The sequence below is a fragment of the Coccinella septempunctata genome, chromosome 5, assembly GCF_907165205.1.
Source record: "Coccinella septempunctata chromosome 5, icCocSept1.1, whole genome shotgun sequence".
NCBI lineage: Eukaryota > Metazoa > Arthropoda > Insecta > Coleoptera > Coccinellidae > Coccinella > Coccinella septempunctata.
Genome location: NC_058193.1, coordinates 8,700,153 through 8,714,326, shown reverse-complemented (window position 1 = coordinate 8,714,326; position 14,174 = coordinate 8,700,153). Strand labels below are relative to the sequence as shown.

General features: G+C 42.6%; 1 protein-coding gene across 1 annotated transcript; it reads right to left on the bottom strand.

Moving 5' to 3' along the window:
* Positions 1-9,512: 9,512 nt before the first annotated feature.
* LOC123313972 lies at positions 9,513-10,544 on the bottom strand. Its single transcript, XM_044899084.1, has one exon. The coding sequence runs from the start codon at positions 10,542-10,544 to the stop codon at positions 9,513-9,515; it is 1,032 nt and encodes a 343-aa protein (XP_044755019.1).
* Between the last annotated feature and the right edge of the window lie 3,630 nt (positions 10,545-14,174).

Sequence of the window (14,174 nt, the reverse complement as noted above, 5' to 3'; positions counted from 1 at the left end):
TTCGCTACCCCAAGGGCTATAACGCTCCATGACTGATAGCGAAGAAAAGGTCTATTGTTAGCGCAATTACGGGATTTCACTGTCGACGAGCGGTATCTCTTATTCTCTACCCCAAGGGCTATAACGCGCCATGACTGATAGAAAAGAAGGGACTTCGGATTAAACACTTATGACGCGGACAGGGGGGGTTGACGGGACTTTCCCTTCAGTACCCCAAGGGCTTCCACACCATGACTGATAGCGAAGGAAAAAGTCAGACTCGCGAAACAGGGTAAAGAACGATAAAATATAACAGAAAGCGATACAGTACAGCAGTGTCAAAGTCAGAGAAGTAACCGCTGTAGGTCTAACAAAGAAACTGAACGCTACAGACGGGGACCTACCTCCTTTGTTTCAGGCACTCGCGAAAATCAAAGGAAAAAAAAAACAAAAAATTAATTCTTAATATCACTGATGCTAGCAACGCAAAAATATTCTTAAACGTCGAATCGCAGAAAGTACGGAGCATAAAACTAACTGAAGTAAAGAAGCAGTAAAAACGACTGAAGTAACAGGATCAAAAGTAGAAGTCACCAAGTCAAAGACTGAAGTAAAAGAGCAAAAGTGCCCGTCTCGGGGGAAAATTTGCTTTTATAGGTTTATAGGTTTATATCGTGGTAGCGATAACGAAGTAGTCAAAATAAAATTATGTACTAGTTTATTCACACCTTCGGAAACTGATTATATAAACAACGGATATATGTGTGGGTATAAAATATGAGCGAATCGATCAGCAAACGTACATTCGGGAAATTCGATCCGATCACGAGCACTTTATAAAGTTTATACCGCGGGTACAGTGAAAAATCAAAGGTTGTGCAATAAAATGCGCCAACCAGAACTGACGAAATGGATTCTAAGGATGGCCTAGCAAAGTGAAATGATTTGCTATACGATATCGGGATGTAATTAATTGTATTTATCCAGAAACGAAAGGAACATAACCAGGGCGGATCAACTCGAGACTTTTATTCACTACGCCAAGGGCTACGCTATATGACTGATAGCGAAGAAAAGGTCTGTTTTGAGCGCAACTACGGGATTCCACTGACGATGAGCAGTATCTCTTATTCTCTACCCTAAGGCTTACGCACCATGACTTTGGCGGTATGTGCTGGGGTGAGTTCACGCCATTTGAAGAATGGCGTGCTCTTGGGGGTGATTGTTTCGTCCCACTGCTAGGGTCGGACTCATCAGGTAGGTTAATGAACCCTAGCAGCTACCTACGACAATCGCCGAAGCAGCGTAGTTTGTGCCTGCTATAAACGCCGGTTACGTCGAGGGTATCGAGTGTTGCGTCGCCGGTGGCGCCATCGTTTGGCGTATGCTGCACCGCAATAGACGTATAATCTACCCTGTGATCGCAACCGTCGTGCGCAGTGATGCCATCGTTTGGCTTCCCTTGGTACCATCATGGTGAGATGAAGTATTCCTCTACCATGGGTACAACTACGCCACCACAGACTGATAGAAAAGAAGAGATTTCTATTTAAACACTTATGAGGCGGGAACGCGAACAGGGGGGGTTGGCGGGACTTCCTCTTCACTACCCCAAGGGCTTACGTACCATGACTGATAGCGAAGGAAAAAGTCAGACTGGCGAAACAGGGTAAAGTACGGCAAAAGATAACAGGAAGCGATACAGTCCAGCAGTGTCAAAGAAGTAACCGGTGTAGGTCTAATAAAGAAACTGAACGGTACAGACCTACCTCCTTTATTCAAGGCACTCGCGGAAAACGGAAAATAAAAATTTCCAAGAGCACTAACCCTCGCAACACAGAATTCATTCAAAATTCGCTGAACGGCTCGTCGTGCACACAATCAAAGAAGAACCGCAGAGAAAAGAGCGGTTATTCTGCCAAAGAATGATCATCTCACTCATCTGATCATCGATGATGCCCATCTTCGTCGTCTGCACGCCGGTGCTCTCGCTACTCACTCGTTCATTCGCCGACGTTATTGGATTTTGGACGGTCGTAATGTGGTGCGTAATCATCTGCGAAAGTGCAATAGATGCTTTTCCTGCAAACCCCGTCCTCTAATTCAATCAATGGGCAATCTTCCACCTGAGCGGCTATCCTCTGCTGCGGCTTTTCTAACCACTGGCGTTGACTACGCAGGCCCATTTTATGTAGCGAGTGCACGACTGCGTGGAACCGTTAGCACCAAGGCATTCTAGTTGTTTTCATCTATTTCACCACCAAAGCGGGTCACCTAGAATTGGCATCTGAGCTGTCCACCCCAGCTTTCATTGCTGCTTATCGTAGCTTCGTTGCACACCGAGGTCATCCTGGCGTTATCTTTTCGGAGAACGGGACCAACTTCGTGGGTGTACATAACTACCTCCGTTATCTTGGCCGCTTATTGTCTACTCCACAACATCAGTAAAGTCTTTGTGATGCAGCCTCGTCTTCCGGAACTAACTGGCGATTCATACCACCTTCCAGTCCTTACTCTGGCGGCCTTTGGAAAGCCACTGTCAAATCTGCTTAGCATCATTTCACTCGCGTTATCAGTGAGCAAAAACTCACTTAGGAAGAGGTCCTCACCGTCTGCACTCAGGTTGAGGCAATCCTCAACTCTCGTCCTCTGTATCTCCCATCGTCTGACCCTTCTGATTTTAAGGCCCTCACACCAGGGCATTTTCTGGTGCTCCGCTCCCTCACCGCTCCACCTGATTAAGATGTCAGTTCCGTGTCTGTAAACCGTCTTTCCCGTTGGCAACTACATCCCGATATCGTATAGCAAATCATTTCACTTTGCTAGGCCATCCTTAGAATCCATTTCGTCAGTTCTGGTTGGCGCATTTTATTGCACAACCTTTGATTTTTCACTGTACCCGCGGTATAAACTTTATAAAGTGCTCGTGATCGGATCGAATTTCCCGAATGTACGTTTGCTGATCGATTCGCTCATATTTTATACCCACACATATATCCGTTGTTTATATAATCAGTTTCCGAAGGTGTGAATAAACTAGTACATAATTTGATTTTGACTACTTCGTTATCGCTACCACGATATAAACCTATAAACCTATAAAAGCAAATTTTCCCCCGAGACGGGCACTTTTGCTCTTTTACTTCAGTCTTTGACTTGGTGACTTCTACTTTTGATCCTGTTACTTCAGTCGTTTTTACTGCTTCTTTACTTCAGTTAGTTTTATGCTCCGTACTTTCTGCGATTCGACGTTTAAGAATATTTTTGCGTTGCTAGCATCAGTGATATTAAGAATTAATTTTTTGTTTTTTTTTCCTTTGATTTTCGCGAGTGCCTGAAACAAAGGAGGTAGGTCCCCGTCTGTAGCGTTCAGTTTCTTTGTTAGACCTACAGCGGTTACTTCTCTGACTTTGACACTGCTGTACTGTATCGCTTTCTGTTATATTTTATCGTTCTTTACCCTGTTTCGCGAGTCTGACTTTTTCCTTCGCTATCAGTCATGGTGTGGAAGCCCTTGGGGTACTGAAGGGAAAGTCCCGTCAACCCCCCCTGTCCGCGTCATAAGTGTTGAATCCGAAGTCCCTTCTTTTCTATCAGTCATGGCGCGTTATAGCCCTTGGGGTAGAGAATAAGAGATACCGCTCGTCGACAGTGAAATCCCGTAATTGCGCTAACAATAGACCTTTTCTTCGCTATCAGTCATGGAGCGTTATAGCCCTTGGGGTAGCGAATAAAAGTCTCGAATAGACCCGCCCTGGTTGTGTTTCATTTCTGGAGAAATACAATTACATCCCGATACCGTATAGCAAGTCCTTAGTATTCATTCCGTTCTGGCTGGCGCATTTTATTGAACCTTTGATTTTTCACTGCACCCGGTATAAGCTTTGTAAAGTACTCGTGACCGGATAGAGTTTTCCGAATGTATGTTCGCTTATAGATTCGCTCATATTTCATGCCTACACGTATCTCCGTTGTACATATAAGCAGTTTCCGAAGGTGTGAATAAACTTTTACATAACTTGATTTTGACTACTTCGTTATCGCTACCACCCTAGATAACAGCGAACTCTGTCTCCGACTAGCAGCCACTCTGGTAGGTTTGCTATTCTTCCTAGTGAAAAGAATAGCTGGCTCTCGAGATAAGCTTTCTCCGAGGTGACCACGTTACATATGTACTAGTTTATTCACACTTTCGGAAACTGATTATATGTACAACGGAGATATGTGTAGGTATGAAATATGAGTGAGTCTATCAGCAAACATACATTCGGTAAAATTCTATCCGGTCACGAGTACTTTATAAAGTTTATACCGGGTACAGTAAAAAATCAAAGGTTGTTCAATAAAATGCGCCAACCAGAACTGACGAAATGAATACTGAGGATGATCTCGCGAAGTGAAATGACTTGCTATACGGTATCGGGATGTAATTAATTGTATTTCTCTAATGAAAAGAAACACAACCAGAGCGGACCTATTCGAGACCTTCATTCGCTACTCAAAGGGCTATAACGCTCCATCACTGATAGCGCAGAAAAGGTCTATTTTTAGCGCAACTACGGGATTTCACTGACGACGAGCGGTATCTCTTATTCTCTACCCCAAGGGCTTACGCGCCATGACTGATAGAAAAGAAGAGATTTCGGATTCAACACTTATGACGCGGCACGCGGACATGGGCGTGGACGGGACTTTCCCTTCAGTACCACAAGAGCTTACGCGCCATGACTGATAGCGAAGGGAAAAGTCAGACTGGCGAAACAGGGTGAAGGACGATAAAATATAACAGAAAGCGATACAGTACAGCAGTGTCAAAGAAGTAACCGGTGTAGGTCTAATTAAGAAACTGAACGGTAAAGACGGGGACCTACCTCCTTTATTTCAGGCACTCGCGGAAAACAAATAAAAACCTAAAAATTAATTCCTAATAGTACCAATATTCCCAACACAAAATTATTTCAAAAATTGTTGAACGGCTTGTCGTGCACACTATTAACGAATCGCAGAAGAGTACGGAGCGTAAACTAACTAAAGTGAAAGAGCAGAAATCAAAAAGTAAAAGAGCGACTGAAGTAACAGAGAATCAAAAGTCAAAAGTGACCGTCGCGGGGAAAAATCTGCTTTTATATGCAAATCCCCCCACACGCTAAAAATCTGAAAATTCCAGAATGCGACAAGAATAAAAAACGTCGTCAGCTCCGGTTTATCGCATATCAACATCAGAAAAACGTCGAAATCTTCAACGGCATGCAAGAAAAACAACGTTAAACACTGATAAACGGTTTTTTCATTTACCCTGCCTATCGGAATGAATGTACTAAATATTTGAGAATTAAAATATTTTCAATGGCGGAAATATGAAACGAAAGGAATGCACTAAAATGAACTTCAATTTTCCTCAGAAAACTGGGATTCATTACACCCCTCCCAGCTCGGAAGAAATTAACTTACGATGAAATAGCGAGTTTAATTTCACGACTCTATCTACTTCAAGAAATAATGACCTAACTTTCGCTTGCGCCATCTATGTATGTGCACGTGACCGGACTTACAAGTGAAATAACCTTGTCAATGAAGTTCCTATTCCCCTCTATGGTTGGCAGTGGTAGTTCCAATGCGCACGCAGAAACGTCAGCGTCAGTTATTTCGGCGAAGGTCTCCGCCAATTTGTTCCGCGGTCCGTGGATGAGTTCAAGGACGGTACGCCGGTACATGGTGTGGGTGCACAACTATTATAGCGGAAAAATCTTCTTTCTCTATGTGGAAACCCATCTTCATCGCTGGTCGGAAACGTGCTGTGTTCCATTTTCCCGGTGAGGACCCAATTTGATTTGTGTTTGGCGGATGTTGGAATTCCACCATGGTTTTGTAGGTTATCCAGGATTCTTGGAAGCTGCAACAGAAGGAGAGCCTCCGACAACTCGACGTGGGGGGCTCAATGGACTGGTTCACCCCTTCCGAACTGGTTGCACGGACGTTGGGACTCTCGGAGCCGGCATGAGACTTGCAGGTGGGTAATTTCTAACAATAACTTCTCCGATCTTCATCGTTCCTCGTGGTCCACTTTTCTTCTTGGAACGGATTTTCTCTGTTTTCTGTTTTCAGGTAGACGGTGTTTTCTTCAGGTAGACAGTGTTAAATTGACGGTACCATAATTTCCATTCGGTTCCGAAGAAATTGGTTAGATCCGTTTGATTAATAGACGGATGTACTGGGTTGAAAGGTGAAACAGTATTCTTTATTAGTCTGCCTTTCATAAATAGCAGATTTTTCAGACAGTTTTGATAGGTTTGATTTATATTTAATCGCATGCTGAACGGATGAAAATCTGTAGATACACTTTTTCGGCCAACGGTGGTGCATGTACGGAATTTGTGACGGTGTAGTCGGTTATAATTATGTTTAATAACGGGCCTCAGATTGTCTGGATGCACTGGTTCTGGTTGGCTGAGCAACTACAGTTATTCGGAGCCACAGGTAAACGGAAAATAATAATATAAGCAGTAACGAAAAAAAAAAACGGATTTCCTTTTCTCAGATTTTTCTATCTTTATAGAACGGTTAACTGATCATGACAATAATATATATTATGCATGAAATGGTTTTAAATCTTTAATGTGTATATTAGTGATTTTTCTACCCCCTGCATTTTGCAGGTCGTAGACGACAGGTGAAACAATTTTAACGACGCTAAACGGTCCGCAAAACTTCAGAGCCAACTTGGTGGCGAAACTGTCAACGGTAGAGGATAAAGGACGGTCCCGGCGTAGAACTTGATCTCCTACATGATATCGGACCTCTCTTCGTCGAAGATTGTAGTGGTGAGCCTATTGTTGGAAGGCACGGTATAGTGTAGTACGGACGAACTGGAGATGTCGGATCTGTTGAGTACGGTAAGTCATGTCTCTGTTTTCTTCTTCTGGACGGTTGGATTCTCCGTTCATTTCTTCATTGTGGGGGTTTGTCGAATAAATCGTCCTCGGAACTTCTATAGTTCCCTTCCATAATTCGAAAATGCCGGTATGAATCCAGTAGGCTCCTGCTCAGCGGTGTTGATGGCAAACGTTAACTCTCCTATTTTGTCATCCCAGGTTCGTTGATCGGCTTAACAAAACTGTGCTATCATGGTCTTCAGGGTACGGTTAGCTCTTTTCACTGGGTTGCACTGAGGAGTATACGGTGGTGTGAAACGGTGAGCGATGTTCAGCTCTCGGAGACTGTTCTTGAATAGTCTGCTGTCAAATTGTACTCCGTTGTCGGATATTACCAGTTTTGGGCAACCGTATTTCAGGATGACTTGTTCGTAGAGGGCCGAATAAACAGTTTTGGCGGTGGCTTTCCGCAACGGACGACACTCTACCCACTTTGTGAACCGGTCTTGCATTACCACGATGTAGGAGTTTACCTTTTTTGACCGTGGCAATGGTCCTACAATGTCAGTGGATACTTCTTTGAACGGCGCATTCGGTGTGGTTGCATCTTCCCAGGGGTTTTCTGTTGCGAAACTTCGTACTTTTGGCACGATGTGCAGTTTCTCACGTATTTCCCAATGTCTCTAAACATCCCTGGCCAGTAGTAGGTTCTGGCTATTCGGGAAATCGTCTTGGCAATCCCCATGTGACCTGCTAGTTCTGAGTCGTGGTTTTCCTTCAGTACTTCTGTTCGATGTTCGGTCGCAGGGCCGCGCCGCCCTCAGGGGCAAGATGGGCAGGGCCCAGGGGCGCCGAGTCTCTAGGGGCGCCGAGTCTCTAGGGGCGCCATAGGCGACCCGGTAGCATTAATTACATTAACGTGTCTTTCATTAATCATATTCCAGAAATAAATTTCGCACAATTCTAGTATCATCCGAAAATTACTTTTTGATAATTGATGATAAAATAATAAGAATCTCGAAAATTTATGAGCCCCTCGTATATTTCTATATACTCATTCTATAGAATGAGAATATAGAAACTTGGTTGTATCTTGCACCCCTTTCCAGAAACAATTATGTGATTGGATTGGAGAATTGAAAATAAATATCCTTTCTGAAATATCAAAGAAGCCTCCTCGAAACCAAAAAACGATCGGATAATGCTCATAAAAGAGAATGCCTACAAACTTGATGAGGTATATCCAAAATAAGTTGTAAAAAAAGTGTCCACTACCGTAAGGCGTCGACTGATATATTTACAATTTTGATAGGACGGCGGCGCCTTTAATGATTTCGGATATTAGAAAAATTTGAGCATTGGCTTCCGACCAGATATACATTTGATACTAGGAATTTTTTACACGCGAATTTTTTCCGCCCAAGCTTAAAATGCCGACAAGACAAGGGTTATCCACAAATAAAAGTGCACCGTGAATCCTACTTAGATTTTGCACCGTTGTATACACTGTGTTTTGAGACTGAATTAAATTGATTCTAATATTCAATTAAGGTGAGTTATAGATTCATTATTCATTCTACTATCGTACTGCCGTAAAGGATTCCACAAATAACAGGAAGATGATATATTCTTTTTTTTAAATATTTATGGTGCAGTTCTGATTTATAATTTCTGTACAGTGTGACGCAGCCCAAATTCATATTATTGTTTTTTCACCACTGAATAAAAATATTTCCTACTTGTTAGTATAGTGGTAAAAAGCCTTTTCGCTGCCAAAATTCATATGCTGATAATTTGAGGAAAGTAATTGTTCAGTCAGAATGAATGAGTATGAACTTAACACAGATTATATGATTTCAACAAATTGAGTTTCAAACCACGACACGTGTTTTGTGTTTCGGTATCACCATATAGCATTTTCCGATGGGTGAATATTGTGATAGCGAAACACGTGCCGTTGTTTGAAACTCAATTTGTGAAAATCATATAGGTAATATGCGTTGAGTTCAACTATGGATTTTCGTCAAATATCGGCCATATCAATTCAATGAATGTAGTATGAGAATAATTATTCATTCATTTCGTTTTTTTCCGACAAAAAAACAACATTCAAATTCAAGTTTTTATCCGAAGAATACTCACAGATGTCAAAAGAGAAAAAAACATCTGGTTTCCAAAACTGAATGAAAAAACATTTCAATTAATTAAATCTAACAGTGTCGTATTCCTTATTTTCAGTAATCTGAATAAATTGTCTTGGGAGTAAAATAAGTTCGAATGAGAGACGTTAAGTCATTCCTTCAAGCGACGTTTCGCAACTTTATTGTTGCTTCTTCAAAGCTCCACAAAGAAACATACAGATAAATACACACAAAAACAATGAAGAATATAACATCACAATACCTCGGAAGCGGAAAACGTCCGTCAATCCTCCATTCAAACTATGTGAAAATGGAAATTTCATTGGTAAACAATCACACAAGTCAACGCACTGCTATATGTCATACGATGATAAAATACACAGATTCGCGCGCTACGCTGTCGTACAGATCTATGAAAACTAGTTTTTGATACTTGTCGAATAAACTGCAATGACGGGGCGTTCCCACCCCCACAAGCAAACATACACTCAGAAACAAATCGAGATAAAATTATAAACATCTAAATTCTGTGTTGGGAAAATAAATTTATGATGTTATGGTATATAGCGCTTAGACCCAAACAATCAGTTCTAAGATTTATGTTTTCGGTCAACTGAATCTGCACCATCTCCCCCATATTCCGCCTAAACCAATTGGACTTCCTATCCAAAACTGTTGTCTCCTCAAACTTAAAATCGTGTCCAGTACTAAAGTGATGCAGGGCTAATGCTGCTTTGTTTGTTTTGGCCTGATTGTGATTTTTACAATAATTTTTGTGTTGTCCTATTCTCAACTTCAGATATTGTCTAGTCTGACCTATGTATGATTTTCCACACGAACAAGGTATTCTGTAAATCACATTTGACAACATGTCCAACGGTGTAGGATCTTTCAACCGTGTAAACAGGCAATTGGTGGTTTGTACATTATAATATGCTAACTGGGTGTTGTTATTGAGGGCACCATTGATTGCTTGTGAAAGGCCCTGTACAAATGGAAATCTGAAATATCGGCTATCCGATGTGGTCCCCTGAACACTTGTACGGCCATGCTGGTTTGTGAAAAACGAGTGTATACACTGGTTGACAAAACTCTTGGGGTAGTTGTTGTTGCTCAAGGTGGTCCTTATTCGTCTCAAGTTGGCATCATGATAAGAAACATGACTCAAATTCACCATTCTGTACAGTAGTCCCCTTATTATGCTCATCTTATGGTTGATTGGGTTATTCGAACGAAAATTCAGTATTCTACCTGAATTTGTTGACTTGACATACCAGTTTGTTGTCAGTTCTCCACTCTCCGTCCTCTGAACTTCCACGTCCAAGAACGCTATTTTCATGTTCTCTTCTTTCTCGATGGTAAACTGAATCTTAGGGTGGAAGGTATTAAAAGCTTCAAGTATTATATCGTGGCATCCCTCGGGTATTGCTGTTATTGAGTCGTCAACATACAGCCAGAAAAACGGGATCATGAATGTTAGAGTAGTGATCACAAAAGAAACCAATTCGTCCATTACAATCTCCGCCAGAATTCCGCTCAAAGTATTCCCCATAGCACTGCCATCCAATTGTAGGTAAATGATGGGGAAATGAAGGGGCGTTGATGCAACTGACAATTGGCCTTAGAGCAAATGAGTCTTTGTGGGTCTTCCTGAGTCCATATATCTTGGGTGGGATCGAATTATTGGTCTTTATTTTTTTAAGGAATGACTTAACGTCTCTCATTCGAACTTATTCCACTCCCAAGACAATTTATCCAGATTACATTTCAATTAATCATTATTTACACTTTCACTCTAAGGAATAACAAAAAGAGGCGGATTTATATTATTTTATTAGCCCAGGGGCGCATCTTTGGCTAGGCGCGGCCCTATTCGGTCGGTACACAGAGTTTCCAGGGTTGGCCGGTTCCATCTTCTGTGAAGTCGGATGAGTCCCAGAAATGTCGTTACAGTTTTCCATTTTCAACGGCGTAGTCAGGAGGATTTGCTGGGTCTTTTTCCACCTCCTGTAACTTTTTGTTGTACCATTTGCAGTGGGCTGTTTCGATTTCGGCCAGGTATACGAAATCTACGGACGGTACCGGTTTAGGTGATTGGTTGTCCGCAGGTGTATTCATGGATTTTCTCCGGCCCTGCACGTCAACAGCTTCTTGAATTTTCGGTGTTGGTTTGGCTATCAGTCGACCTTCCAGGTAACAGTCCGCGGTACTGAGGTTGATGGAAAAATTGAACCTTCCTAGTACGTCCATTCCTAGAATGAGGTCAACTGGGAAATCAGGCACCAACAAAAATTCTATGTCGGTCAAGGAATAATCAGCCAGGTGAACGGCGGTAGTGTAGAGTTTGGGTGTTGTCGTGAGTTGACCATTTGCAACCACCACGAAACCATTCTCAACATGTTGTCCGGTGATTCCCTTGCTTTCACATTGTTTTGCCACTTTCCGACTTACGAAACTCTTCGTGGTTCCCGTGTCAATTAATGCTTTGTAGTGCTCTCCGGCTATCTTATTTTCGACAAGCGGTCAGTTATCATTCCAGGCAGTCGATGTCATGGGAGTCAGTGTGTTGGGAGATATGGTCGACTCCTTCTCCATACCTCCGTCTAGTTTTCCGGACGGCAGGGACAATCTCGTGAGAGAATGTTCTCCCTCTGGCATCGAGAACAGAAAATTTTCGGTGGCCTGCGACATTCTTGGCGCATGTGGCCATAGCCACCACATCGGAAACACTGTGTCTGGAAGGACACTCTACTCCCTGATGATGATTCGGTCCGGTCAGCGTGGCTATTTTCGGCTCGACGGCGGTTGGCGGTGTTGAAGTTCCGGATCTACGTTCGGACCTGTATACAGAAGTCGGACGGTGTGATTTCCGTTGCTGGACTATTGACTCCCTGGATCTGGGTGACCTTTTACGGCTTTCCCTCGGCGGAGGAGGTCGTGTCTGGTTGGCTGGTGTTGGCGGGACTGGTTCCTTGTGATCAGTTGTTTGGCGAACCTGCTCTCCGGTATCAATTGAACAACCAGCCTGATATCCGTTCAATTGACGGGGACTGTACGTCAGGTGAGGTTCCTCCACGAAACCTGGTTTGGAGGGTGGCTGGGTGTACTGGCTCATCTGCCACTGGACCAGTTCAAAAACTTTTCCCTTACGTAGAAGTTCATCATACGTCTTGGTCTTCTGGCCAATGCCTGTTGTAGGGGCGGGATCAACCTCTGTCGGATAAGCCGGATCTGCTCCACCTCGGATGGTTTTGTATAGGTGAGTTTCTTGAATAAGTTCTGCATCCGGGTAACATACAGAAGCAACTTTTCTTCAGGGCCCTGTGTTCGCCTTTTTATTTCCTCCAACAGATTCTCCTCGTAGTTAACCGGCAGAAATGCTTCTTACAGTTGGTTGCTAAAATCCTCCCAGTCGTTGAAAGTACCTCTCCTGGGAATAAACCAATCCCTTGCATCCTTCCGTAGTAATACATAAACTGATTCAAAAACTTGTTCCAGGGACACTTTACGGGATTCAGCCAGCCTCTCCACTTCTTCAAGAAATCTGGTCACACTTCCAGTGTTATCAAAGGAAATGTTCCACTTGTGTACCGGGATAGTAGATATTGTTGATCGGGACTCCGGCTCTGATCTGGCAGGTGTTGTGATAACTGGCCGGTCAGGACTTATCCAAGGTGCAGGTAAGTGTGGGAAAGACACCCTTCGCGTAGAATTAATCCATCTACCCTGTGTCGGACCCTCACGGGTTGTTGTCCCACAGTCCTGTGACTGTGTGAGAGGTATCGCTGGTAATTGTCGCAGTAATGCTCTACATGTCTGTCTTGTCTCATTCATGACCTCTTCTAATGTTAGATTCCTGACAGGTGTATCAGTACGTGAGACATTGACTACTACAGGAGGATCGACATCATCTCCCAAGTCGATAAGTGATGTCTCAACCCTTGATATCCTCTCCGGCTGGATCGGCGACATCCCAGGTGAACTGGGCACCTCCTCATCTAAAAGAGACCTCTGATCTCGGCTAGATGGCTGCGGCTGTTCACGAATGCTCTTCTTACGTAGCTCCTTCAGTGTTTCTAACGCCTTATCTGTAGTTGCCTTCATTTGTCCAACTAGTTGTAACTGTGTTGTGTCTGCAGTGACAATAAAGTCCAGCCTTTCTTGAATGTGTATTAATCTGGTGTAAATTCGCGAAAATTCGTTAGCCGCATTATTATGATTGAAGTTCTGAAGGGATTCCACCAAATCGGTGAGTTTATTTTGACAGATCTCAATCTCGGAGGCGGGATTCAATGATGTTGGGGGTAGTAGAGGTTCATTAGACTGAAGCAATTGTCGTAGCAGACTCCGTTTAGTCATCACCCTACCCGTTATCGATTGTCCCCTCAGTTGTAATTCGTATGTAAGTTCATCACTGAGTAACCGGTTCACATCCATGTTCGACATATTATATTCAACTAAGTCCGATTCAGAACGCACCAATATTTCACACTCGGTATGTCTTTCACAATCCCTTTAAGTTCCAAGTACGACCCGGTAAGTTAATCGTTAGCCAACTTACTTAACTTCGAAGTGGGTATCGGTATACCCCAAAAATAAATAAAGTCTAAGTCCCGGTGTATCAGAAAAAAAAAGTCCCAGCGCACCAAAAACAATCTAAGTCGCGATGTAACACAAAAAACTTTCACAAGTCCAACGTTACTCGAAAAAATTTCAATCAGTCCTACTAAATTCGGGAAATCCCGCACACAATCGAAATAGTCCGGAAAATTTACCGAAATTCGAATAGCACCAGAAAATTCCAAACAGTTTTTCTAGTTCAATAGCCAGAAAATAAATTACAATAATCGACTTTAATTTTTTCTGAAAAATCAGAAATAATCGGTAAGTTTCAACAGTACAGGTCGAAAGAAAATATAAAGCAGGTAGACAAGTTATCGACAGGGTAATAGGTGATTCACTATTAAACTGATTGGTAAATCAAACGTATTAAATTTTACCAATTGCGACAATAAATTTTCAATGTTCAGAAATTCACTCACCTTCAATACGAAATTAAAATTACAATTCAATAAATCAGAAATAATAAGAAATCGGAAATAATTTTCACTGATATAACGGCGTAACAACAGTTCAGTTTTCAACAACTCGATAAAGTACTCGGCAAAAAAATAATCACAAA